This window comes from Lygodium microphyllum, chromosome 24 (genome assembly GCF_053477565.2).
Source record: "Lygodium microphyllum isolate KBCC chromosome 24, Lygodium_microphyllum_v1.1.10, whole genome shotgun sequence".
In the NCBI taxonomy this organism is placed as follows: domain Eukaryota; kingdom Viridiplantae; phylum Streptophyta; class Polypodiopsida; order Schizaeales; family Lygodiaceae; genus Lygodium; species Lygodium microphyllum.
In genome coordinates, this window is record NC_141158.1 from 135,909,764 (window position 1) to 135,937,713 (window position 27,950).

At 39.2% G+C, this 27,950-nt stretch overlaps 1 protein-coding gene across 2 annotated transcripts; it reads left to right on the plus strand.

Moving 5' to 3' along the window:
- PDIL5-1 (PDI-like 5-1) lies at positions 1-27,939 on the plus strand. 2 transcript variants are annotated; one of them, XM_087665699.1, is made up of 5 exons: positions 1-324; positions 6,798-6,856; positions 7,751-7,926; positions 26,640-26,738; positions 27,257-27,939. In XM_087665699.1, the coding sequence occupies exons 1-4, from the start codon at positions 220-222 to the stop codon at positions 26,729-26,731; spliced, it is 432 nt and encodes a 143-aa protein (XP_087521825.1). In that variant the 5' UTR covers positions 1-219; the 3' UTR covers positions 26,732-26,738; positions 27,257-27,939. The 2 variants fall into 2 exon arrangements, with proteins under 2 accessions (XP_087521825.1, XP_087521824.1); XM_087665698.1 differs by lacking the exon at positions 27,257-27,939 and having other exon boundaries at positions 2-324; positions 26,640-27,196.
- Positions 27,940-27,950: the final 11 nt, after the last annotated feature.

The following is a 27,950-nucleotide window of genomic DNA, read 5'->3' on the forward strand; positions in this document are numbered from 1 at the left end:
AAGCTTGTCTTTTGGCCCGAACTTGAGTTGGAAGCTTGTTCTATCATAACAGGGGCTGTCCTCGCTCTAAAGAGCGATCTCACTTTACACGCTCCCTCTCTCCCCGTAAACACTTGTACAGGGGGCTCCCTCTACCGCTCACACACACACACACACACACACACACAGTCTGTCTCTCTCGTGTCTCTGTTTGTCTGTCGGTCTGTGTCTGCCCGGCCCATGGCGCTTCTTCTGCGTTTGATCGTGCTTGTTGCAATAAGTACAGTTTATTTAGGAGTGGGGGCAGACGTTATCACACTCAACGATGCGACATTCACAGACAAAGTAAGGACTTAAGCCCCATTATGGAAAGTGTAAGCCAATTTGATTGTCTGTTTTAAATGCTAAGAGCAAGCAGCTGCTTGCAAGCAAGTAGCATATGTGTTAATCGATAAACTCACGCGAGATGATTCTCGCTTATAATTTATCCATGAATCCCATTGCTCAATCATTAGACTCAGGAGATCTGGGCCAGGACAGCTCTTGCCAGAATCAAGGCCAGCAGGAATGAGTTCTCTTTTGGGCCTTCTGGGCTCATGTGATTCACTATACCCAGAACTGAACCCTCACATGTGCAGTATCACAAGGCAAGGATGTAGACTTGGGATGTGCTATGTTATACAATTTTTTCATTGAATGATACAAGAGTATCTTGCTCTCGCATATCGTGTTACCTTTCTAGGCTAAGTTGAGTGAATAATTGAGTACTTTGTACCGTGTTGAGTGAGTGATTGAATACTTTGTGTGCCGTGTTGAGTGATTGATTGAGCACTTGCAGGTGATTGAGTACAAGTGCAGCACACTTCTTTCTTTAAAAAAAAAGGAGGGAAAAAAAGAAAATAAGATAGGGCTAATTTGCTTAGTTACATTTTAAGATTTAAGATGTAGCTATATATTAGGGTTCTTGGCTTGGGGATTTTAACTTTTATTAGAATATTCCAGCATGCTATGAGCATTAAACATCAAAGAATAAATTTCCAGCATGCTATGTGCATTAAACATCAAAGAAGAATACTTATACTCAGGTTTGCATAAACAGAGTCACCTATTGTCAATAATTGTGGCAAGATATTCCAAATGTATGCGAGAGAACCTTAGTTGTTAGGCCGATTGTGAAGCAATTAGTACTTTTGATTTTTTGGAAGAAGTCAATAAGCCTATATATTAGGCTTATTTACTTGGGGTTTTCAACTTATACCACGATAATTTATCATGCTATGTGGTTGGTGTAGTCTTCACCGCCTTGCTAGAATCAGAGACAGAGCATGGGGAGAATGCCCTTATCCTTCTTCTTCTTCTCCTCTTTCTTTCACAATGCTACTAGTTTCTTGCAATCCTCTTGGAGTTGTCCCTTTTTACTGCAATGGTAGCATTGACTTCTCTTCTTCTTCTGTTGCTTAACACCCCTCTAAAGTAACTCTTGTCTACCACGCCGGATTGAGATGGTTACCTCCTTTGTAAACTCAAAGAAGCCTCATGCTCAAGTAGCATAGAGGTCATATGATCAAAATGGACATGTGTCATTAATATTTGAGCTCATAAGGCATTAGCCACACTATCAGACTTTGGAGGTTGCTTGTAAAGTACGGTCCCCACAAGATGGGGTTTAGGAAGGGTAGATTGTAAGTTGTGAAGTTGATCTTGGATTTGTGTCACCATAAGAAGAGATGATTGAATAATATAAGCCACCTTGAACTTGATCTTGGATTTGTGTCACCCTAAGTTGAAATGTCTAAATAATATTAGTTGCTTCAATGGTAGTTTGAAGCTATCCATAGAGAGATGGCTTACAAGAGGTAACTGTAAGATTTCCTTTGAGATGCACCAAAGAGGGGCTGAATATGCCTTGGCATCATCATTGTCCCAGTCGAGAATTGCTTTCCAATAGTTGTATTGTCCCAATCATTTGGAAAAGGAGAGGGCTTTTAGGGATGCAAGGCTGATCCTGAAACATCATACCAATGTTGCTTTTCTAGAAACTAAGCTCTCGTAATAACACGCCAAGTGAGATAATTAGGTCCCCTAAGGTCATCATCAATGTTGCAACATGGAGGAGCCATTTAGGGGAGATGCAGAGAGGATAAAGTAAGGTAAGGGGTATGAGATATAGGCACTTTGAATGAATAGCCCAAGACCAAGAGGTCAATAGTTCAAGTAAAACAATTGAAAAAGATAGAGAGTAGCACAGATGTGATGAGATTGTAGTGACAAAAGCATGATAATTGACATGTCATCTATACTCTTAAGTGTGTTTGGATCAGGTTGACAATGCAAACAAGCTGAAAACACAGGCCGAGAATGATCAGGCCTGCAAAAAAAAAAAAGTGAAACCGTTTGCAAAACGAGCAAGACATCAGCAGTAGATGCCAAAATGGCAGCTGTTAGGGAAAAACACAAGCTGGACAGTAGAAAATGCAGGGTCAGGCAGCAAAAACGCAGGCTGAAACACACCGCCTGGTGGCTGAAAACTGCCACCCAGCTGTAGGAAGTGTTGTTTGGGCTTGCCCAAATCAGGATAGCAGCAAACAGAGTAGTCTACACGTGATCAAACCTGAAAACAACAGTCAAACACAACAACCAGCACCAAAACCAAGAGATACAGGCTTTTATACTATGTCAAAGTAGTGTGGAGCAATAGAAGCAAAGAGATGGTGCTGATAGATCTGCTGTAAACACAATGAACAGAAAAGAACAACAAGAACAACAAAATAACTTTGAGAGAATAGACTCCGGAAATGAAATCCATATACCAAGGCTCAAGAGTAGTACAATATTATGAGCTGAGGACAATTGTCAACATCAGAGTGCAGCAGCTTCTCACTCCAATAGAAGCCATGTGCTAATTATTCGATGAATGTATTATAGGAAGAGGGGAGCAGCCTATATAAATAGGCAAAACAATACAGCAATTATGACCAGTTGGCCAACATTTCATGTAGCCAAAAATACTAGTCGGCCACATGTAATGCATGAGACTCAGAAATAGGCAATAACAATACAGCAATTATGACTGGTTGGCCAGCATTTTGTGTGGCCAAAAATACCAATTGGCCACATTTAATGCATGAGACTTAGAAATGAAATGCACTTTGACAAGAGGCTTTGGCACCCAAGATATGCATTCTAACACCTAGGATATGTAACCACGTGAGTTGTGCTAGTGTGTGGTGCTTGATTGGCCCTTGGTTTGTGTTTTCGGTAGTGGATCTTTGACAAGCATGTGCTTTGACTTCTATGTTGGGCTCTGTTAGCACTGAGTAGGCATGTGGGTCTTGTATGTTCATTTTCTGCATGTGATCCTGAGCATGAGACAGAGAGGACATTAGGAGCTCTACATAGTCTTTGTCTGTTAGCTTACTCTTCAAGTCATTTTAAAAGGTCCTTCCTGTGCATGGCATTCTCTCAGCCCGTTGTATCGAGCTTTCATATGGAGAGGGGGTCATAGTCTTGGCATTCTTCATTGATGGACTTCATCGGCAGTGGCACTCTTCTTGCCACCCTTGGATCCATTCCATCTCTGGTTTTCTACCCCATCCATTGTTTGAGAGGGGCTGTTAGTAGAAGTGTGTCTTGTATGGTCATCTCTTACTTGTGAGTTGTGGTCTAAGTTAGATGATGATATTAGGAGCTTTAACACCATCTTTGTGTGCTAGTTTCTCTCTCTCTCTAAGACATTTTAGGTGGAGTTCCTTCCTATGTATGGCTTTCTCTCAGCCCGTGTGCATGGCAATGATAGGCAGCAATACTGGGCAGCCTAATTTTTTGTGTCTTGGGCAGGTAGTATAGCCCTGTGGCAAGAGGTATAGTTTTATTATGGGTGAGTAGACATGGGTGGCCTCTTTATGACCAATTGTTTGTATTTTACTGGTCTAACCTACCTTAAATGCAGGTCCACTAGTTGCTGGTCAAACAGCTGCTCAGCTTTTGGCTATTTATTGCTGCTTGCTCTCCATTGTGTTAATCGGTCCATGCAGCTCAGCCCTCCTTGATCATTTTGTTCATCCTTCTGCCTTATGTTTGCTGGCTCCGTAACCGATACTGCCACGTGTGTAGGGGCTGACATATTGCAGCCTTGTACCTTCATGATCAGTCAGTTTTGGTCCTTTAGAGTCCATTGCATTTTTCATCTCGATCTCCTCACTCCAAGCTCTTGTTATTTTTGTTGTGCGCTCTCATAGGTTCATGTCGTCATTGTAGTTGCTTTTGCTTTGGTAGTCCCCATTCACCTGCATTTTGTTGTTTGTGATAGTTTTATGTGTTTCATAGACTACTCACATGCATTTTAAACTTTGGTGACCATCTTGCGCTTTCAACACTCGTTCATATGCATTTGAGTGTTGTGTTGTTTGAGTTTCACTTTTTTATAGCATTTGTCTATCTTGGCCATAGGATCTTTACTTGAGGTATTTACTTTTATGATTCTCATATTGTCATTATAATTTGTTATACAGCTACATTATCATAGGATTCTTCATTGTGCATTTGACCTCTCGCATGGAGATCTGGTTGACTGCGCTAGTGGGTTAACCTTGATGCATTTGGTGGTTTGACTTGCTTCACCTTTTGAGAATGTAGATTTTTGGGAGTTGTTCTTGTTTTCTCCTCTCATTGGTTCATGGAGAATTCTATGCTGCATCAACCATGGTGGACATTTCCTTGGTGACCAGATAGGTTTCATTGACTTGTTGAAGTGTTGGCTTGTGGCTCCCACGTTTGGTGTGGACGATCATAGGCTTATTCATCCTGTGTTCTCCTTAGCCATTCGATGGTTGACATGGACTACTCGTCTCCGATGCTTTCATTTTCTTCTCATACTCTTTTAAAGAGAGGCACGAGAGAGTGTGGTGATGGCAAGCATAGTGATGCTCCCTTTTGGCATCTTTCTTGGTTCCCTAGCGGCCAACTACATGACCTTGGGAGAGCCATGTGATACCTTCTAGTCTCCAAGATCTTACCTCTGTTTGCTTTTTGTCAAAGAGGGCATATTGATGCTTTTATTAGAGTGAGAGTGGACACCGTTAAGAAAAGTTTGAACAGAGATAGGGAACTCAAAGTGTACGATAAATTTAGTGAAAGTAATAGAACTTAAGAAGAAGACAATTCATTGTGATGAATGGATGAAGAAAACTCAAGAACTATATGGTAGGTGGTATGATTCAATGGAATTAGACCTCCTTGTCTCCGGTGGATAGGGAATGAGGTGATTTTAGAATTAATATTTTAAAAATGAATTTAATAAGCTAGATAATGCTAGAGAATGAGATTAGAGGATTGCCACTTGGCAAACCTTGCCCATGCAAGTGGGAAAAACGTTTTTAGGGGTTGGTGGAGTCTATTCAAGCCATTGTGAGAGAGAAGAAGGCTATTAGAAAGGAAGGAGAGACTGTTGATATGATTTCTAGCCACCAAGGATCAGTCCCACAGTATGTGACAACAATTTGGAGCCCTTTAGGAGCAGGTGATAGCAGCCCAAGGTCCTTTTGGTGCAGATGATAGCATATAGGATGGGGCAATAGTCTTTCTAGTAGTCCTAAGCTGTAAGTTGATAGGTTCCATGGTTGTGTGAGTAGGGCAACAACAAATTTTTAGTATTTCTTGTGATGAAACTCTGAAATTTCTCTCTCTACAACATTCTCTCTCATTTCCTAACCATTTCTCAAGTTATCTTAGCATTTTTCAGTAGTTTGACCCATCAGAGGAAGAGATTTCAGTCAATCTCTGCTGTAAACCCTAATTTACAACAAAAACCAAGGTTTTGACAGCCACCTCGGGATGCATGCACAAAAATTGAGGGCCCAGGACTTGAATTCCAACAGTTGAAATTGAGGAATTTTTGGGAGATTCAAAAGGCTAGCCAACCAATACCAAATTTAGGGTTGAATTTATCTTTTAAGGAGTAGGGTGAAGGCCAATCCTAAGCAAACCAAAGGGCAAATCGGTTTGGGTGCTTGCTAGTTAGTTTTGACAGCAAGAGGCATTTGGATTAGCACAGGAGACTAGAGGATCTCAGTTGTACTCCTTCCATTTGCAATATAAGATAAAGAAAAACTCCAAGGGGCATCAATTTAATGGTAAAGTGTGCATTTTCAGTTTATGTGAAGTTTATGCTTGCAGTAATTAGTGTTAAATCAGGGTATTTACCACTCTACCCGAGAAGGAAGGCTGGTTTCAACTGCTCTGAAGGCTACTGTTAGCTTGTCCATGGTTGTCTTTCAGCTGGCACCAGCCTGCACGTGGCTGCTACTACTGTATTTTTGATGCCAGCCCATTTTATAGACTGCTAGTGCTGCCTGTTTGGAGTTTCTTCAGCGGAGGGTAACAATCCTCATTTAATATGTTGCCCATTATGGTTCAGTCGATACACTAGATGGATGTGATGAGCGCCTTTTTAAGGGTGAGATTTGTGTGAAGCAAACAGAGGGATTCCTAATTGCAGGTTATGATTTGTTTGGGTTGTGTTCCCTGTGTAGTGTGAGAAAGCTTCTTTTTTTGGTAAATGTCCACCATAAGGTGACTTGAATTCATAACTAAGAATATTTAAAAGTTAGCTTAAGTGCCATTTGCATTGTAACTTAAGGAGTTTAATGACTTTCACGTTCAGAATAGGATTGCTCAACTACCAGTGCATAAGACTGCACATGCTAAATATATGCAGCAGGAAAGTTTTTAGATTTTGGACATGCAAGTATACTGTCATGGTTGGATATAACAAGTCCGCTTTGTTCTTTTTGTTGTTGTTGTTGTTGTTGTTTTGCTAGGTGAAGGAAAGGGACACGCTTTGGTTTGTGAAGTTTTGTGTTGGTTGGTGCAAGCATTGGTCAGTACCCTTTTTTATTAGCTATATACATATTTGTTCTTTTGTGCCTATGTATGCTGTTGATCTGGAGTGGACAAGTTCCAACAAGTACTGCTTGCTGAGTGATACGTTAAGGCAGAAGGAAAGAGTGTTTTGCTATTTAAGAACATTATTTCCAGCACATTCATAACAAAACATATAAAGAAATTGCCACACCTACTACTACTGGTGTCCGGCAGATTCTTTTGTATCTTCTTGGTGATTATCTTGTAGTGATAAAGCCGGACAGGGGCTGGAGAGGGGAAACAATTTGAACCTCATCCATCTTTGGCTTGTCCTTACTATCAAATTGAGTCTCACCTTGATTCCTTCTTGATTTAGGCATAGGCATTATGACCAATTGAGGGGGCTACTTGATAGTCTCCTAATTTAATTCTTTTTTTCCATTGGACATGCTGGGACACATACATGTGCATGCAACAGGTTAGAGGATTGTGCTAAACATCACGTCAAAAGTGGTGAATCTTCTAGGTCTAGGATTTGAGGAGGACTCATTACTGCTAGAATCATACTATATTGCAGCATGGCTTCCTAGCTATTGCAGGATTAGACCATACTAAGAGCCTGTAATAAATATGTTGCATGAAAATGAAAAACAAGACAGCACAACATCTTGTGACTTCCATTTTGTAAGGTGTGACTTCATGATCTCCAAGTCACAAGCTTACTGCATTGTTTTTCAGATGTTGACTGTGGCTTGCAACTTCTAGAACAGATGCACATGTAGTCTTATGTTATATCACGTTAGGATGCTTCTTTTTTCTTGTTTGTAACAGGACGGCACTATTTTCTCTCAAAACAGTCATGAGATGCAACCTAGGGTTTTGTGATGTCTTTTGCTTCTTCTTGTTGCAGTGCTCGTGCAAACTTATTGTGGGATGATCTTGGGAAAGCTGTAGATATGGAAGATGGGGTTGAAATTGCCCAAGTGGATTGCACAACGAGTAAGACATTGTGCAACAAACTGAAAATCCGAACTTATCCAACTTTGAAGTTGTTTTACAATGGAGAGGATTACAAAACATATTCAGGTGTGTTTTCCTGACAACTACATTATTTGTATTGAGACATGTATATGTGGATAAATTAGTAAAACCTATGATATCTTTGGATGCTCTTTTTGAAGAATGATATGTTTGAGATTAAAGATAGTTTCCTTGGGGCCATGGAAGCAGCGCGAATGAAGTGAATAAAGCATGGAAGAGTCTTCAGCCTCCTCTTCTGCCCTCTCAACCTTTGTTCTCTTTCTTGCCCAGGCTCCCTCCCTCTCCTCTTCTGCTATTCACCCTTCCCTGTAGGTGTTAAAACCATTCCAATAGGGGCCTGAATGGGGTACTTAGGTAGATGACCTGATTCAACAGAAATAACAGCAAGCAACAAATTCACAAATCTGAAATTACACACTTTACTGATTAATCTTGGACAGCTGACACTCAATTGGCCCTAACATCTAGTGCCCATGTGGTATTTCTTTAACTTATATTGTTCAAAGATGAAGTATAATAAGATTATGGGCTGATCTCCTTCAATTTTCAATACAAAGGGCTGTCACAAATGACCAGGAGCAACAATGATCAATTTGCCCCTTCTTTTGACTATAGATTTGGGTACAAATCAATCCTTGGATCCTTGCATGCAGGCCAAATCAAATGGGAATGGGCTCACACTTCAGATCGGTTGTAAAATCACAAATCACAGCTGCTACTCCGAACTCTGGGCCTTCGATTTATTGGGCATAGATCTCAAGATAGTTGAGAAACCCTAGTTGTTGCTGTAAATTAGGGTTTTCAGCAGTAGATGTGAATGTTGCTCCTCACCAATGTAAGGTATTCATTTGGTGCATGTTGGTGGGCTGTCTTTCCCTTGCTTTGGCTCTCCATGACTGTGGTATTTCCAATGGGAACAATTTCTTGTGTACTACTGCAATATAGTCTTCCCGTCTCACCGATTTATCTTCTATCCTTTTGCTTGGAAAATTTGGCTCCTCATTTCTGACATTTGGCATGTTGTGGTGGGCACCAAGATGCATCCTTTTGATTGGGTTTAGTATTTTAGTGTCGAGCAGTTGCCTTAGTGACCCTACCTTGATTTTTGTGTTCCTTTCTGTTCTTTTCTCGTAAGCTCAATTTATTGCATGATGGCTTAGAGCCATCTGACATTTTGTAATCTTGTATTTTTTTCATAATTAATACAATTACCTATATGAGAGAGAGAGAGAGAGAGAGAGAGAGAGAGAGAGAGAGAGAGAGAGAGCATATTAGTTGAAGTAAGCATCTTTTGAACAAAAGGTTTGATAGCGCCGATAGCTTAAAAAGGGAGGTAAAACTCCCCAGTGATTGACGAGCTCTCCTCCTTTCTTGTCACTTCTGACTAACGTAGGGAAGGAATCCTACTGCTTCTATGGTATCACACTATGCGATTAGTGGTTGTGTGATTCTAGCAGCCTCTTGCCTATTGGAAATCTCTCTCTCAGCTCTCCCTGGCAGGAATGGCCTTCCTTGAGCCTCCATCAGTCCCCAACAACCCCTAATCAGCTTGCATTGTTAAGTTCTCTCCTCGACTACCAAGTGACATATCTTTTAATGTGAAACCTAGCCTTTGAACTTAATTTAAGGTTATTAATTATTGATTGAAGAATATTAATTATCCTATTGTCCCATGCCCAAGCTTATATCCATTCTCATTTATTGTGCTAAGCCCTTTGAACTTCAAAGTTTGCCATAACATAATAGAAAAAAATTTATATCCTTTCAATTATTTTTAATATTTAATTGTTAGTTAAATTTGTTTTTTTAGCACTTACGATATAAAGAGAAATGCATTGAAGTTGGTCATTGATGAGTAGTCATAGGTTATGGTGGATTGACACAATGGATTAAAGAAAAGATAGTACACACTTCTACCTATATGATCTGATTGGGTGCTTTTGACTAAAACTCAAGCGTATTAGGTCAAGCTCACACATAGAAAGGATTAATGCCTTGAAATGTGGGCTAGATTTACTAGAATAGACAGTTACAATTAGCGAGATGACGTAATCATTAAATATTTGTGCTTTGTATATATGTAGGGTGAAAGCATAAAATGTATATATCTTTGCATAAAAAACTAGTATGAAGATTTCAACACTGTTTTAATGTACTCGTAAAGATCTTGTACATGACACTTTTTTTTGGATTAAAGAAAATATAGTACACACTTCTACCTATATGATCTAATTGGGTGCTTTTGACTAAAACTCAAGCATATTAGGTCAATGCCACACAGAAAGGATTAATGCCTTGAAATGTGGGCTAGATTTGCTAGAATAGACAATTACAATTAGCGAGATGACATAATCATTAAATATTTGTGCTTTGTATATATGTAGGGTGAAAGCTTAAAATGTATATATCTTTGCATAAAAAACTAGTATGAAGATTTCAATACTGTTTTAATGTACTTGTAAAGAGCTTGTATACGACACTTTTTTTTGGGAGATTTCCTAACTTTTAAGAGATCCCTAAAATTTAGAAGCCTTAAATTGATTTAAAATGCTAGTCGTAAAAAATAGGGATGTCATTCTAAAATAGTAAGTTTTGTGTTCTGGTAGTGCTTACTAAATTTGATTGTTTCTATTCTTGACATTACTCAATCCAAAAAGGAAGACTATAGAGAAAAGACATGTATGAGGACTCTTGTCATAAAAGCTTCCAAGTGTTCTTTCACTTGTCATATCTCATGACATGTGTTTGATACTTATCTTAGGCTACTCCACATTTCCTTTTTATACTAGTTCTTTCCTTTTTTCTATAAAGAGAGCTCGTTTTTTTAAAATTCTAACATAAATAGAGTGGAAAGCTACTTGATGCTAGTCAAAGTTGTGTCACTTGCATCATATAATCAAGAGCTTTCTAAACCGTACTAGATAGTTGCTAGTGGCTTCATTAGAGAAAGCTATCATACTCTCTCAGTCTTGCTCCTTCGAGTGATGGTTTGCATCGAATTTTAAGTTTTCTATTGGGCAGCCAAACCCTTAGTGCCTATTCTCTTTAATGTTGCGAGAAATTACGGAGGAGCAGGGTCTAAAATAATAACTGTCAGAGAGCTCATATTTTTTTTATTCTTCATCAGTTTTCTTGGATGTAAACTCTTGTGAAGTAGATGAAGATAGCCTAAAGTTAGGAGCCTAAAGTTAGTCCTCATCCATTTGCATCATTACCCTCCACTTCTTTACCATTAAGTACATCCATATTCCCTCTTCTTTTACTATTGTTTTAGAGAACATTAAACATGTAAATTCATTACAACCCTTCTTGCTTAAGCTCTTCTTTCATTTCAAGAATAAGAAGCAACCATATCAATATATTGCTAATCAACGATGGAGAAAGACTGATTTCCTCTCTTTCTAATCACATGGTGAAAAATCTCTTGTTTTTATTGCGTAAGTAATGCATGTGTGTATGTACATCTTTTCATGGTTTTGTGAGAGTGAGAACCACTTCTCCTCACTCTCTAATTGATTGTAACCGAGTTCTTTCTTAAAGGACTTGGGTTGAGTAGAAATAAATTCATTCGAGGTTTTGGGAGGGTTATCCATCTTGAACCCTCAATCTTATCTCCATTACTTTTACATTTCCATGGTTGTAAATTGTCGTATTTAGCTTTAAGTATTTGTTTTCTCTATTTTTTGAAATATGAAATCTTGAAAACAAATGAATATTATCATTGTTGTGTATACTATGTTGTTGGGGCATTTACAATGTTGTTGAAAATTTGACTTAGCATTATTTACCAAGCCACATGATACCACAAGTCATTTCAGAGGCTCACTTAATGCTTTTGTTAGAATTTTCCAATTCTATGGACAGTGCCCAATGTTTTAGTCTTTAGTTCTTTTTCAGTTCCTATTGTGAACACAACTAAAGTTATAAGTTTTATCACCACTCTTAGAGTTAGAGTCAATTAACTCTAGTTGAGTTAGAGCTAGGTCTATCTTAGATCTATCTTGTATCTTTCATTCTTATTCTTTCAGTTCAGCAAGTACATTGTACTCTTTTGCTTCAACACACTCTCATTGTCTCTCTTTTTTCTTCTCCATAGTTGACTGTTATTTTCCAACATTTGGTATTAGAACATGTTTTACGTGGGGATTCAGTAAAGCCATAGTCAACCGAAGTTGCCTCTCCTAAGATCCTATTGCTATCAATTAGCTCTCTATCTGAGGAAGAGAAGGACGAGTTGCTGCTGTTTTTAGCTTGCACATAGCTCTACGCACAGTCCCATATACAGCCCACACGCATCCCGATGAGCTACTGTTTTGGAGGAGCTGCTGTTGTTTTTAGCTTTGCCCCTTATTTTCTCACCTCTGCCCGTCATATTTTCAACCTTGCATGTGATTTTTTGCAAACCCTAAAAATTGTAGAAACCCTAATTTAAAAAAAAAAAAATTTGGGGAAATTTTTTGCAAAATTCCATTCATTTTAGCCATCTCTTTTTGAATCTCAGCTCGTGCTGCCTAAAATTTGGGGCTTTTGTCAATTTTCGTTTCCGGAGTTTAAATTGACAACCAATTCAAAGCAATTTCACAATTTCTTTGATATTACTGCAAAATATTTTGGGGCTTTTGCCCAACACATATTCCAAGGCAGCAAACAAGTGGTATAGTAGCATTTAATTGCTATTGTAGTTAGATTGAGCAGAAAACTTTGGTAAGAATCAGCATTAAGTTGTTGTAATTTGTACTTTTGAGGACACGCATTACGAGGCAGGTGTGGTACAACATTGCATTCCTATTATTTCTTGACTGAGTGCTTATTTGGGTCAAGGCACACTTTGGTATTTGTGTGATAGTTTGGTACTTGTTGAATAATCTTGAGGGGATTTTTGGTACTTTGAGGAGTACAATGTATACTTCAGCAGAGAAGTATTTGGCTGTAGATTTTTGTCTATTACTGATAGCATGGCACGCCAAGGGACTAATGATCAGAGTAACATCCTTGATGTCCGCAGTCAGGAGGACAAACTTGATGGATCAAACTACTTTTTGTGGAGTTTTATGGTCCGCAACCTTCTATTGAGAAACCACTTCTTCAGTTCACACACTTCATTTAGGGTTTCGCATCAATAATCCCAAAAAGAGTTAGTGTCCACATTTTGGTCACTTTTTCAGTGGACACCTACACAATGGTGCGCCATCTTAGATAGCTTATGCCTATAAATAGACAATCACTTCATTTATTCCATCTCCACCTCTCTCTTCATTCATTCTTCACCACCGTACAACTCTTTAGTTGTTTTTCACCCCTCTTTCTCCGTCATCAAATACCATTCATTTCTCTCTCACCAGCCACTTCCACTGCTGTCACACCCCTTTAGGAGGACATTGTGGTTTGTGGCTCGTGGCTACCTTTACCCTTTCTCTTCTGCTTCACGCATCCTATTCCAACATCAGGCCTTCGCGTTTGGAGCATCTTTCACTTGGCATCACCATCATTTGCTTGGCGTCAGTACCCTTCTTCTTCAGGCTCCACCTTCACTTACGTTTTTTAGTTTGGAGGCCTTCTCCTTGCCTAACATCATCATCTCTAGCTTGGCATTAGCATCCTAGCCTTTGGCGATAGTCTACATCACTGAGTGTCAGTGATTTCATTGTTCGTCTATCACAGGGGCTGCTTGGACTTGCGTTTTTGCAGCCTGGTTCCTCCTCCATCACTTGGCGTCACTCGTCTATCACAGGGGCTGTCTATCATAGAGGCTGCTGGGATTTGTGTTTTTGCAGCTTGGCTAATCCTCCATCACCTAGTGTCACTTGCGTTTTTGCAACCCGGCTCATCCTCCATCATTTGGCGTCATCATTATCCACCTAGTGTCAGTATTTGGGTTGCTCTCCCAATTTGACAGCTCCGACACTCTGGGATTTGTGTTTTGTTCCCTAAGTCACTCCACAACATCAAAGGACTGTGGTTCGCTCCCTCGACAGCTGGTGATCATCTTCCACATCTTTGACGGCATCAGAGGATTGGGGTTTGCTCCCTCAACAGCTGTCCTTCACCTTCTAGTAATTACTTTGATAGCTCACTGCCTGAAGGATTGCGTTTCACTCCCTTCACTATGTAGATTTCCCATAGGTGTTGCCGCTTAATTCAAATAGGACAATGCAATTATCTTTTGAGCTTTGACTCTGTTGTATCAACTCTTATTCTCATAGCATGATTCAATGTATCATCACCGTGTTCTTTTTATGTTTTTGAGTTTCTTCTCTCTCAATGTTTGCTGTACATACTTTGTGTTACTTCTCGCAAACCCTATTGTCTCTCTGCATTGTTGCTTATTTTGACATGGTATCATAGCATACTTGTTATTTTTGACACCTTGTTGTATCGAAGGACTTGTGGAACTATATTATAGGTGATTTGTAGTGACCAAGGGGTCTTGCACCTCAAATACCTTAGTGTAAGGCTAGAGGACATGCTGCTGGTGTTGCTATCCCTCTTCCCCCTCCTACCGAGGATAAGAGGAGATGGGACTTAAAAGATGCAAAGGCACTTTCTTTGATTGCCTTGTTAGTGAAAAGATCGATCAGTTCACACATCCGATCTTGTAAGACCTTAAAATTAGCATGGGATGTACTTGAGCGTATGTTTACAGCACGTACTAAGGCCAGAATATCTTATCTTCGTGGAGAGTTGGCCAATGTGAACATGGATGAGGGTGATAGCATGACAGATCACCTTTCTCATTTACAGGATTTGCGTGAGCAGCTGCTCAATGTGGATGAAATTGTTCAGGATGTTGAATTGGTAAACATCACATTGAACTCTTTTCCAGAGTCGTATCTTGGTTTCCACACCTCTTTGATGTTGTCTTTGAGGGGAGGGGCAGCAGCCCCTTACATTTGTGGAGTTTGAAGGTCTCTTGTTGCGAGAGGAATATACTCGGAAGAATGTTGCATTGTGTTCAGGAGATGTGGCTATGCTTTCCAAGTTCAAAGGCAAAGGAAAAGGCAAGAAAAATGCAAAAAATTAGCAAAAGAGTGATGTTGGACAGCCATCAAATAAGGTTGTCCAAGACATAGAAAATTCTAAAAAGAAGGGAAAATGACATTATTGCAAGAAGCTAGGTCACTGTATTGATGAATGCTGTAAGAGATTAGCCAAAGAGAAGAAAATGGACTTCAGTTTGGTTGTCCAAGAGACATCATGCAGCAAATCTATTGATGGTGATGGTTTAGTCAACTTTGTGGAGGAGGACTGTGCATTTTTGACTTGCAATTATGATTCTTCAATGGTTGATTCAACATTTAATGCTGTTGAAACACAACAATTATGGTATTTTGATAGTAGAGCTGCAAAGCACATCACTTCTAGGAAGTGTTTGTTTTCCTCTTTGCATTCAGCCCCTGTTGGGAACTGTATTACATGTGTGAACAACATCAATTATGATGGTTGTGGCATTGGGACAATCAATATTATTGCTGTAGATGGTTCTAACTTCGTGCATCTAGATGTCTTGTTTGTGCATGGCATTAGAAAGAACTTGTTGTCTATCTTTGCTTTTAACAAGTATGGCTTTCAGGTCATCTTTGAGGATGACAAATGCATTTTCAAAGACAGGGAGATAGATTATGCACTTAGGTTTTTTGGGACCTTGTATAAGTGTTTGTTTTTGTCGGATACCTGTGGTGCACAATCTCATGATGCTCTGGCAGTCACTACTCTATTGCCCCCTATGTAGAATGTGGAGCTATGACATGCCCGCCATGGACATATGAGTTTTGGGAGTTTGATGATCCTTTAGAGGTGTCATATGGTAGATGCATTGCCTCCAGTGGAGACTCCATCTCCTCATGCATGCGAGGGATGTATTTTGGGCAAGATGAACAGATTTGTCTTCAAAAAGGATGGTGCAGTGTGTGCTGTTTGGAAATTACAGCTTATTTACTTTGATGTTTGTGGTCCCATGAGGAAACGTTCACTTGTAGGTCATCTTTACTTTGTTACATTTATTGATGACTACTCTAGATATACATGGATGCACGGGCTGAAAGAAAAATCTGATGTGTTTATACATTTTAAACATCTTGTTGCAAAGCTTGAGATTGAAATTGGCTTGAAAGTGCAAACACTTCCCATAGATAGAGGGGGGGAGTGCATGTCTCGTGCTTTTGAGATATATTTGCTTGATCATGGCATTAGGCATCAAGCCACTGTTAGAATGACTCTTGAGCAGAATGGTATTGCTGAAAGGAAGAATCGCACTCTTATGGAGATGACTCATTGTATACTCAAAAGCAAGGGGCTGCCTCATAAATTTTGGTTAGAAGGCCTTTAGTGTGCAAATCATGTGTTGTATTTTGCACCCACTAAGGCACTAAAGACGATTACCCCGTTTGAAGCTTGGCATGGCAAGAAACCCAAGGTTGACTAATTTGGGTGTTTGGCTGTATAGCCTATGCACATGTTTTGAAAGAGCTTTGTGGAAAGCTTGATGACAAGGTTGTAAAATTGCATATTTATTGGCTACAGTTTAGAAAGCAATGGGTATCACCTGTTTGATCCACACACAAAGAAAGTTTTTGTCAGTAGGATGCCATATTTACTGAAAATGTTGCATTTTCACATGATAAATCAAATGCTAGCCACCCATGACATTGGTGATGTCTTTGAGGGTCTCTTGCCACTTTCTTTGGAGTTTGTGCCTATTGTAAATGGCCGGATAGACATAATACAAGCAGCTGTTGTTGTACCATACGTGCTTGAACAATAGGATATTGATGATGGTTTGCCACATGCAGTATAGCATGAAAGGGTTGTTGTAAATGCAACAAAAATAGTCTCAAGATGGCTGTTACAAACTCTCCAGGAGAGTAAAATGGATGCTCCTTTAGCTCAACGCACTAGAAGGGTTGCTAGACATGCAGCACATGATGTAGGGGGAGCCAATTTGGTTGATTTTACGGAAGTAGATGATTGTGATGAGTATCTATTTATAAGCTCACTGTTGGATGATGATGAGCCTACTTCCTTGGATGAAGCTTAGCAAGATGTACATTGGATGCAAACCATGAATGATGAGTTAGACTCTATTGCCACTAACTCTATATGGGATCTTGTGGATTTACCACTTGGCAAGAAGGCCATTGGCACAAAATGGGTTTTTAAACTCAAACGCCAGGCTGATGGTACCATTGATAGGTATAACGCATGGTTTGTAGCAAAATGCTATGCACATAAGAAGGGCATAGATTATGAAGAGGCTTTCGCTCCTACATCCCGTATGAGTATAGTGAGATGTGTAATTGCTATGGCTACAAATTATGATTGGAAGGTACATTTGTTGGATATTAAGACAATATTCTTGAATGGGGATTTGCATGAGGATGTTTATGTGTCACAACCTCCAGGGTTTGTGGTTAAGGGGAAAAAAAGCACATGGTATGCAAGCTAAACAAAGCTCTTTATGGTCTCAAACAGGCTCCTCATGCATGGTACTCTAAAATTGATGCATATTTGGCCAACAAAGGGTTCAAAAAACACTCCAACTGCTCCCACTCTATACATTAAGAATGAAAGGGGAGACTTGCTGATTATCATTCTTTATATAGATCACATGTTGCTCCTTGGATCTTTAGAAGCAAAAATTGTAGATTTCAAGGCCGAATTAAAACATACATTTGCTATGTTAGATATGGGCTATCTACACTATTATTTGGGGATTCAGTTCACCCAAAATCAGCATGGTATCATCATGTCACAGTCACAGTATATGGACAAGTTGTTACATAGGTTTAATATGCAAGATTGCAAACCTATGTGCACTCCTATGGAGCTAGGCTTAAAGCTGTCTATGCATGATGGTGAAGAGATGCCATGACATTCAGTATGTAGTTTCTCAGGTGAGCAGGTATATGCATAGCCCATGGACTATACATTGGCAAGTTGTTAAGTGGATCTTCAAATATTTGCAAGGTACTTAGTCACATGTATTATTATTTCTCAGGGGGGGAGACTCGCAATTGCAGGATTATAGTGATTCAGACTGGGCTGGTGATGCAGACACTAGGTAGTCTACGAGTGGACATTGTTTCTTTTTGGGCCGTTCATGCATTTCATGGCTAAATAAGGAACAACATATAGTGGCTACTTGGTCTTGTGAGGCTGAGTATAGGGCAGCCTTTAAGACAATAGTGGAATGTGAGGTTGAGTATAGGGCGGCCTTCACGACAACAATGGAATGTGTATGGTTGTGTAGATTGTTGGCTAATCTACATTTACCATTGGAGGCTACTTGGTCTTGTGAGGCTAAGTATAGGGCAGCCTTCACGACAACAGTGGAATGTGTATGGTTGTGTAGATTGGTGGCTAATCTACATTTACCATTGGAGGGTTCTACACCCATTCATTTTGATAGTCAGAGTGCTATTGCAGTGGCACAAAATCTTGTGTTTCCCGCTCGTGCGAAACATATTGAGGTGCATTACCATTATGTGAGAGAGAGATGCTATGCAAGAGAGATCGGCTCGATGTATCTACATAGGAAAATGTTGCAAACATTTTTACCAAGGCACTACCTTGTGAGAAGTTTGAGGCTTTTTGCAAGTCCTTAAACTTGCTACCCTTTGGTGATTGATCATTCTTGTACTTTACCGCATTGGCATGTAGGGGAGTGTTAGAATTTGCCAATTCTATGGGTAGTGCTCGAGTTGTGTCACCACTTTTAGAGTTAGAGTTAGAGTCAATCAACTCTAGACCTATCTTGTACCTTTCATTCTTATTCTTTCACTTTAGTAAGTACACTTTACTATTTTGCTTCAGCACACTCTCATTATCTCTCTTTTCTCTCCTCCATAGCTGTTGTGCTAGTGCTGATTTTTGTACTCAGCTGAGTAATTACAACAAGATGTCTTCATACAGTGAGATGAAATCAAGTAGTGATGATGCCTCTTAGTACGGACATTTACATGGGAAAGAAGGAAATACATTGCCTGGTCTTGGACAAGGCTCACATGATGGACAAGAAGTTGAAAATGTTGTTGTTGGACAAAATGTAGGGCCTTCAAGGCAAAATGAGGTTGATGACCAGCAAGAAGAAGAGGAATCGGATGAGGACAACGTTAAATCTCTTTGTTGAATTGGCAAAGGATCCTCAGCTTTTTTGATTTTTGAATGCTCTTAAGAAGGACAAATAGGGCAAGAAGAAGTCATCTTCTATACCTTTAAAACAACAAGGTGCATTGAAGGTAGTGCCTAATAAATGTTGTCGCTTGATTCTTGAGGACTCTTGGCAGTTGTCGCCTGCAGCAAATGGCCTCTAAAAGCTCTAGAAAGTAATCAACAGCACCTCCCTCTCTCTCTTAGCCAGTATACACAGTGAACGAGTCTCTCTCAGCCCCCAAACAGCCTTCTTCCCCATTGTATGGGCATTTTTGCCAAGTGGCAGCCTTCTAATCCGTTTTCTAGCAAATTTCAGCCAATTAATTAAATTTTAGACTTAAATAATTTTGAAAATTGATGTAAACCCTTGTGACCTTGCTCAAAATTAGATGTACCTATCCACAATCTAATTGGCTAGGCCGTTTGCAACCCCAAGTGGTCTTCAACCTTAATTGACCCTTGGATAGGCACAAATTGATTAATTAATGCCTAGTCTTTAGTATCACCATTGACACTTATAGGCCGATTAACTGTCTTAGGGCCAAATTGACACCTAATGACATTTAAAATCCAGCTAGCATAATTTGTCACAACTTTTGTCTTTGACACGTATTGCTTCTTTAGGATTCTTGGCTTATTACTATGAAATAATTGCCATGTGCCTTACAACATAGCACATTTGATTATTAAATTAATCAAATGTTACTAGTAAGAGCAAAGCATCTAAAAATTTTACGTCCTTAGGACATTGACCATAGTTGGTAATAGAATATATAGCACTATTATAAGCAAACTCAATTTGAGAAAGGTAATGCTCGCAATTAAATTGTCTGTAGGAGACATATGCATCTATCATATCCTCCATAGTTTGATTTGTCCTCTCGAACTATCCATTGGGCTCAAGATGCTCTAGTAATGATATGGACAATCAAGTTTCTAGTTTTTTGAAAATGGTTTGCCAAAAATGGCTAATGGACTTAGGGTCTTAATCATTGACCATTTCATCAAAGTCTACATATATGCTTAATAAAGAGACTAGCCAAGTCATAGCTTTTGACAGCGTCTTTGTGAGAATGAATCGAACCATTTTCGCGAATTGGTCAACCACAACCTAGATTGCATCATGATCTTGATTGACATGGGGGTAATCCTACTATAAAATCCATAGAAATGCTATTCTACTTCTTCTTGGAAATTTATAAAGGATGTAACGTCCATGCTTGTTTGTGTCATTGAGCTTTACTAAGTTGACACTATAGACACTTATGCACATAAGACTCAACCAAGGTCTTCATGGGTGGCCAGTAAATATATCAAGGTCAATGTCTAGAGTATGCCATTGGCTTGGCATGCCATGACACTCATATAGAATTTATTTGCAGACATCTTTGTCGGACACACACACTTTGCCTTGTTTAAAAAGTAATCCATTATGGATGGAATCCTTTTTTGCCATCTTTCTCTTAGTAGCCAGCTTTTGGTCGTTTGGACCGCCAAAGCATTCTAGGCTACTAGGTCCATCTTGGATTAATTGCTAGATCCTACTAGAGTGAGGGTTGTTTTGGCAATGCGTTTTGAGAAAAAGAAACCCGTTGAAACTTCGGAGAAGGTTAAGGCTTTAACTTTGGGGATTTGACTAAGGGAATCTGTAACCATATTAGTTGTGTGCTTTGAGTAATGAATCTCAAAGTGAAACTTCTGCGTAAGCTTTGTCTCACCTTACGTCCATAGAGATTGGGCTAATGGCAGAGGTTCTCTAATGAGTGATGATTAGTTCAAATAACAAATCTAGCGGTGTACAAACAATGATGCCAAATTTTAAGTGCATGGATGATTGCCAACAACTCCTCTCGATTGGTGTAATATGTTGAGTATTTGTGAGTCTATGGCTCTCAAATGCAATGGGTCGACCATCCTAACAAAGGACAACATCCATAGCAGAATCACTCATATCTATATGGACCTCAAATGATTTTATTCAGATTGATAATCTACAATGTCGGTGTAGCAGCACTAGATGTTTCAATATTTAAGAATATTGATTGGGCTCACTGGTCCAAACACACTAGCTTGCTTTTTCTTGCTTTGCATATTCTTAAGCAAAGATGTTAAGGTTTTAGCAATATGAGAATAATCCTTAATGAACTTTTGAAAGAAGCCAGTAAAACCCAAAAAGATATTATGTGCCTTGTGGTCCTCAGAATAGGCCTCTCTTGCATCACTTGAACCTTCTTGGGATCAATGTAGATGCCATCAATCGAGATGATGTATTCTAGATATAAAAGCTTCATGCTTTTTTTTTTTGCACATTGATAGTTTTGTAAACATGCAAGTGGTTCGCATGCTCCTCCAATGACTTACTATGAATAAGTATATTATTGAGGAAAATGACTGTCCACTTTACGAGACATGGAAGAAATAAATCATTCATCATCTGCTAGAAAGTTGTAGGAGTATTATTTAATTCAAAGAGTAGAACTGTAGTGTCCATACCATAATAAAAACCACAGTTTTTGGGATATCCCCAAGATCTAGGCATATTTAATGGTATTCGGGACCTAAGATCAATCTTGATAAAATAGCGTGCACCACAAAGTTAGTCTATAAGATCATCCATTGTAAACAACAAATATTATGGTTACCTTGTTGAGACCCTTAGAATCTACACAAAAGCACACAATCCCATTCTTTTTTTTGTGTAAGAAGGACATGTATGCCCAACAAAGATTTACTAGGTTCAATAAAACCTTTAGCTAAATAGTTGCGAAGTTGCCTAGCTATCTCGTTCTTCTACTTTGGGCTAAATCGATACGGTTATCGAGAGATGGGATGGCTACAAGCAATGTTTTGATCCTATGATCTAATATATTGTGAGACGGTGGAAGTCGATCAAGCAATTCAGACGGAAAGACATCAACATATTCATGTAGAATCAGATCCAAATATTTACTCATATTTGAATCATTATCAATGCTATATTAAAATAAATAGGATCACATTGTACCATAGATGATTGAAAATTTTCAATTTAAAAAACATAGATAACAGCATGTGGATCATGGAAACATCTACTAAATTCCAAGTTGATACCATAATTGCATTAGATTTGGTGACCCAAGAGAGTGAACAACCCTTGATCACATGCCTCTATGACATGATAGTGATCATCAAGCTCAAAAGATAGCACAAGTTTATTAATCAATGTACAAATAGGAAAATCTATTGCTCAAAGAACCATGGCATGCCAAGGATAACACCAACATGGTTGAATCTCATTAATCATTAAGCACCAATTACGACAAGCATAAAGTTCACATAAACTGAAATGCAAATGTTACCACTTGACTTCTTGTGGCATTTCTTTAACTTGAATTGCAATTTGAAGAAGTATTGAGATTGCTCCAATCTTCTTTGTTGCTAATACCTCTTTTTGTCATAAATGAGACCAATGAGCCTTCATATCGGTTTGCCCCTTGATCCACCCAAAGATTGGCCTTTAATAGACCTTTGGCTGGTCAAATTTAGCCCCAAATCAAATCGAAATGAGCTGACCTCTTCGAAACACCGAAATTACTTCATTTCTAGCAACAATTCCAAGTGCTAGATCTTCAATATTTGAGCATGGGACCTAAGGTGGTTGCTAAACCCTAATTACAGATGTAATTTAGGATTTACAGCAGTAAATATTCATGCTATCCAATTTTCAAACATTTAATTAATTTTCAGAATTAATAATTCTGAAAATTAATTTCAGCCCATGTCGCTGCCCAGAAAATTAATTTTATCAGTCCACAATTAAATTGGCGAGGCCATTTTGGGCCCCAAGTGGTCTTGTGCTTTATTTGACCCTTGAAGTGGCATCAATGAATTAATTAATGCCTAGTTCCTAGTATTAGCAATGACACTTATTGGTCAAATAGATGCCCTAGGCTCTAAATTGACACCAGGCACTCACTAAACTCCTTGCTAAATTGGTAATTCCACTGCACCTATACTTGACCAGTATAACTTATTACAAATTTTGCCTTTGACACTTTCTAACATCTTGGGATCCTTGGCGTTTCATTGTGAATTAACCATCTTGCACAACACGTGCACCTCACATTTGCACATTTGATTAACAACTAAATCAAATGCTAATTAAAGCATACAAGATTCACGTCCTCGTGATACTTTGCACCTGTTGAGAAATAAAATTGTGATTAGAACCATTGTTAAGTAGCATTCAACTATTTGACCATTAATATGGCTAGTGACCTTTAAGAGGTAATGCTATCGAAATACTATTTTATTTATGCAACAACTATCGCAACCAGTCGCATTAACAAAGCGATCCTTTTCCAAAAATTCATATGAAATAGCTGTAGCTTCTACAGTATTACCGAAGCCTTTGAAGTCGAGTTTGCCTTGTTCTATGGACACTCTTGGTTACCACGAAAGTGCCTCGTCTAATGGCATGCAAAATGACGACCTTTAGAGCGATCTTCACTATGAGTCACTTACCGTGCTTCTTCTTGTGTGACTCTGAAGGTGACTAATGAGTTGTTGCTGGGGTAGAGTTTTTCTTTGGCTTGAAGATACAGGCATCTCCATGGGACCCACCTTTCGATTGGCTACTTGTATTTGTAGCCTAAGTATTATGAAAGTTTTTGGTGCATCTATATGTGTCCTCTTGAGAATGTAAAGGATTGCGGAGCACCTTGTTTTGGTAGTTAGATAGCAACCCAAAGAGAGTATGCATATAGAGTAATGCTTGGGGGTCATCCAAGGCCTTCGTTTTGTGAAGATCTTCAGAATCCTGTGAATATATGTCCAGGGTCTTCTTCCCTAGGGTCTCATGCTAGGAAATTGAAGACTTAGTACTTGGAATCATTAGCTGAAATTCAAGGAATTGCTAAAGATTTCATGAAGCTAGCCATCCCAATTGGATTTGGTGTTAATTTCGACCAACCAAGGGTCGATTAATCCCCTGTTAGATCAAGGGGATAATTCAAGGGGGTAAATCAGAGTAAAGGCTTGTTGGTCATTTTTGACAGCAAGAGGCATTGGATAGTGAAGGAGATTGGAGCCAAATCTCAAGGTACCTCATCCAATTTTAATGGAAGCTAAAGAAATACCTTAAGGGGTGCCAACTTTGGGGTGCATCGGGAGTCTATTGCCCAAGATTAATTGGTAACATTTGCATTTCAGTTTATGTGAATTTTATGCTTGCTGTAATGCTTAATCAGGTCTATTACCACCCTTTTGGAGAAGGATGGCTGGTTTCACATTGTCCTGCTGTGGAGAGGTTTTGGTTTCTATTGAGAGAGGGGATTGGCAGCAAGAGAGGAGATAGAGAAGTCTTTTGAAGTGTTCATGGCTGAAGTGTTTCGGCAGCAAGCTGGAGTACAAGCTCTCTGAGTCTCTTGGATGAGTGGACAGTCCTTTTAGCAGAGATTAGAAGTGACTGGCTGTCTTGTGGTCATAAGTTGGTTGTAGATGCTTTGACTAGCATCCTATTTTCTGGTGGCCCGTTTGCTTCTTGTTAGTGGCAGGTTAGTTGAGCTATTGCCCAGTCAACCAAGGAGTAAACCTTGGTCGGTATGGTTTGCGTGCACAAGGAAATGGTAAGATGTACCTTGGCATTTATCCATAGGCTCATAAGTTCTACGCAGAGTTGATAAAGCTTGGCTGCCATCTATTGTAATGAAGCTCTTTAGAAAATGAAAGAAGTATTGCACAAGGAATGAGGCTTTCGCCTGGCCCGGGGGGGGGGGGGGGGGTGATGCTTATCAGGTTGAAGCAAATAAGGGACATGTGCTTCAGATTGTTCTCTTACTGCTCTTAAAATATTGAAGGCCCATTTTAGAATTCTCTCAGCTCTAGTACATTTGTGACTCTCTTGGGTCTCATATACTTGTAATGTGTATAAAGGCACCTCACATGACACTTCCTGATCAAATAGTTACTGACTCTCTTGAGTCTCATTTGTAAACTATATAAAGGCGCCATGCAAATTGGCACTCCAATGCATTGATTCACTTATTGTCACTTGCTTTTTGTTGGTGCTGCAATCTTGGTGCCTATTGCTTGTTGTGTATGTTGGTGGCTTTCTTTGGCGTAACTCTTGTCTAATTGTTTAGTTGCTTTACATTGTTCTCATTTTATATTGACGTGTTACTATCAAAGTGCATGATCTTGTGAATTTGTAAAATCCACCACACCAATCCCCAAAACCACCCCCAAGCTCCCTTTTCCCCCTTCGTCCTACACAGCTGAAACCTTTCTTGAGCTTACTGCACTTTCAAGGTCTTCCTATGAAGAAGAAGAGGAATAGGCGAGAAGCCTTTATTGTGTGATTGAGAACCAAATTCTTCCTTTTCCTTTAGAGGAGGTTTAGAGGAGGGGAACCATTGACTCAATAGGGTCAGTATTGTGGCTTTTTCCTCCTCCCTTGAATGAGAATACTACTCAAGCTCCTATTTCTGTTGTGAGTTTAGGTCCAGCTCCATTAGGGGTTTTTTCCTAGGGTAGTTTTGGGCCCCCTGACTGGGCCCCAAGCTTTGGCCCTTCTTTTGTCTAGCTGACTAGCTGGCTGACGTGGTAAACCAGTTTACAGGTTATTGGCATGGTGACGATGAAAGGGTGAAATACGAAAAGTGTTTCACTAATCAAACATGCAACTATGTAGCGTTTTGCCTCCCTGTTTCGCTCCAAGGAAAAACCAATTTCTATTAAAAGAACTGCTGGATGCATGCATTTCAAATGTGTTATTGTCATTTTTGTAGGTCCTCTCTCAGGACCTGCGAAGGCATGATACATTCCATGTGGAAATGCAATGTGACAATGCAGCCACCTTCTCTCTCATCATCCACACACATACATCCAAATTTGAAATCTCTGTCTCCCTGTCCCCCTGCTGCCCGAAGAAAGAAAGAAAGAAAGGAAGAAAAAACACCGGAGACGAATCCAACATTAAGTGTAGAGTTTAAATTATATGTATTTTTTTTCATCGGATGTAGGTCCAGTCCGATTAGTACTGTTCTAGTATCAGATAGTACTAATTGGACGTAATAAACCTGGTAGGTCCTCTCTTAGGACCTACCAAGGCATGGTACATTCCACGCTGAAATTCAATGTTTCAGGGTTAAGTTTTGTTTGTTTGCCAATAATAGAGCTCACTTTGGACAGTGCTTCAGTTCATACTCTTTACTTCTGCCTTCACACTGTTCATTCTCTGCAGTCCACTCCGTGTCTTTATCCCATAAGTTTTTATCCTCTCTGGACTTGCTGGCTCTCTGATTATAAATCTGTTTGGAACACATGCACTTTATTGCTTATGAGTTCACTGTCACGAGATCAGGGCATAGATTAAGGTGGGGCTCAAGACTAGCCGTTGTTTTGTATGTGTGGATTGGTTCAAGCTTGCAAGCATAATTTTTACTGCACAATTGTTTCAAATGAGAAAAATCTGCCTTTGCATGCTATGTGAATGTTTCTCATCAAAATTTAAATGCTTTTGAGAAAAGTTTCAGGCATCAGAGATGTAGCATGCCTCTTTGTAAGGAAGGCATTTCTCTGTTTTTTGATGTTACAAGTACATAAAGTAACCTTATTTTTCTGATGCATAGGCCGTCGCGAACTTGATGATTTGAAACAGTTTGCAACAGAAGCAATTGTTGAGGTTACCCAAGCAGAAGCTGCAGATGAGTTTCAACAATAATATGTTGGTACATTATATTTGGCATGCTTAATTTTGATAATATATTTCACTTTGATTTCAAGTCTGAATCTACATCTTACAAGCTGTTGGAATTTAAAGCTAATCAAATCATAATCTTGTTTTTGGAGGGGAAGCACTCCCCCTTGTGGGTGTTGGGGGTGTGCTTATCTCAGAAAAAAAATGATCAGAATTTTTTTGTAGCATTTTAAGGTAAGGCTGCAAGCTTGCAAAATATCTCAAGGTTGGTCTAATTGATGAGCCTGCCGATGCTGTAAACATATAGGTGCATGAATAGTGTCATCTACTCCAATAATACTGGGCATTGAAAATAAAGCTTATTCCAGTACATGGTACTTGTTTAGCTGATGTTTGTAAACATTAAAATTTAAGCTTATTCTATTACATGGTACTTGTTTAGCTGATATTTGTAAACATTATGTAGTTTTTTGTGCCTTTGAAGTCAAAAGCAAGTCAATGCAGTCTTTCATGAACTGCCCTTGTAAACTGCAAGATGTACGTTTGCAGATATCTGTTTTATCTGTTTGCTTCAGCTGGAAGAAGATTTGCTAGCGAGCATCCTTTTGTGAGGGAGATCTTGATATGATGCATAAGATGAACTACTGAAGTATTAGTACCTGCAGCATGTTTATGTGGTAGTTGGGCTTGGGCTGTGGCTGAATTGATCCCCTTTCTCCTAAAAGCGTTAGCTGGCTGGGTTATTAGGCCTTCCAATTTTATACTATCCTTTGCAGCTGGTCTTCTGTGACAGATGTTATCATAGTCTCCCAATTGTGGAACCAATCTGCTCATGCATGAGAAGGCTCATAAAGTTGTCTTCAAATATTTACATTTTGGTTGGTCAACTAGAAAGAAAGAAGCAAACTTGTCCTTTTTGGGGGGTTTTGGTTGGTGTGTCTCTTCACCTTTTTATTCATTCCTTTCCATATTCAATCACTTTATCCTCATGTATTACCTCTTGCTATTAAATCTAGAAATGCTTAATGAAAAGGAATCATTGAGTACAAACATGTATTTTTGCTTCCATTACCTGCCATGTTAGTTAGAATGCTACTTCTCTAGGTTTATTGAGATGGCAAAGCTATCATAGAGGAGTTCAAAAAGCCTAAACACTCAGTTCTTTAGGATCATGATGTATAGTGACTTTTATAGCTTTTGTAGTAGGATTTCTTTTTGTGCTAGGGGCGCCTTGAAGTGGGTT

Bases quoted from the DNA above. Each gene is read 5' to 3' on its own strand.
- PDIL5-1 (XM_087665699.1), top strand. From the start codon at position 220: ATGGCGCTTCTTCTGCGTTTGATCGTGCTTGTTGCAATAAGTACAGTT. The intron at 6,857-7,750 runs GTCAGTACCCTT...TTCTTGTTGCAG, and splicing joins GTTGGTTGGTGCAAGCATTG to TGCTCGTGCAAACTTATTGT. The intron at 7,927-26,639 runs GTGTGTTTTCCT...TCTGATGCATAG, and splicing joins GGATTACAAAACATATTCAG to GCCGTCGCGAACTTGATGAT.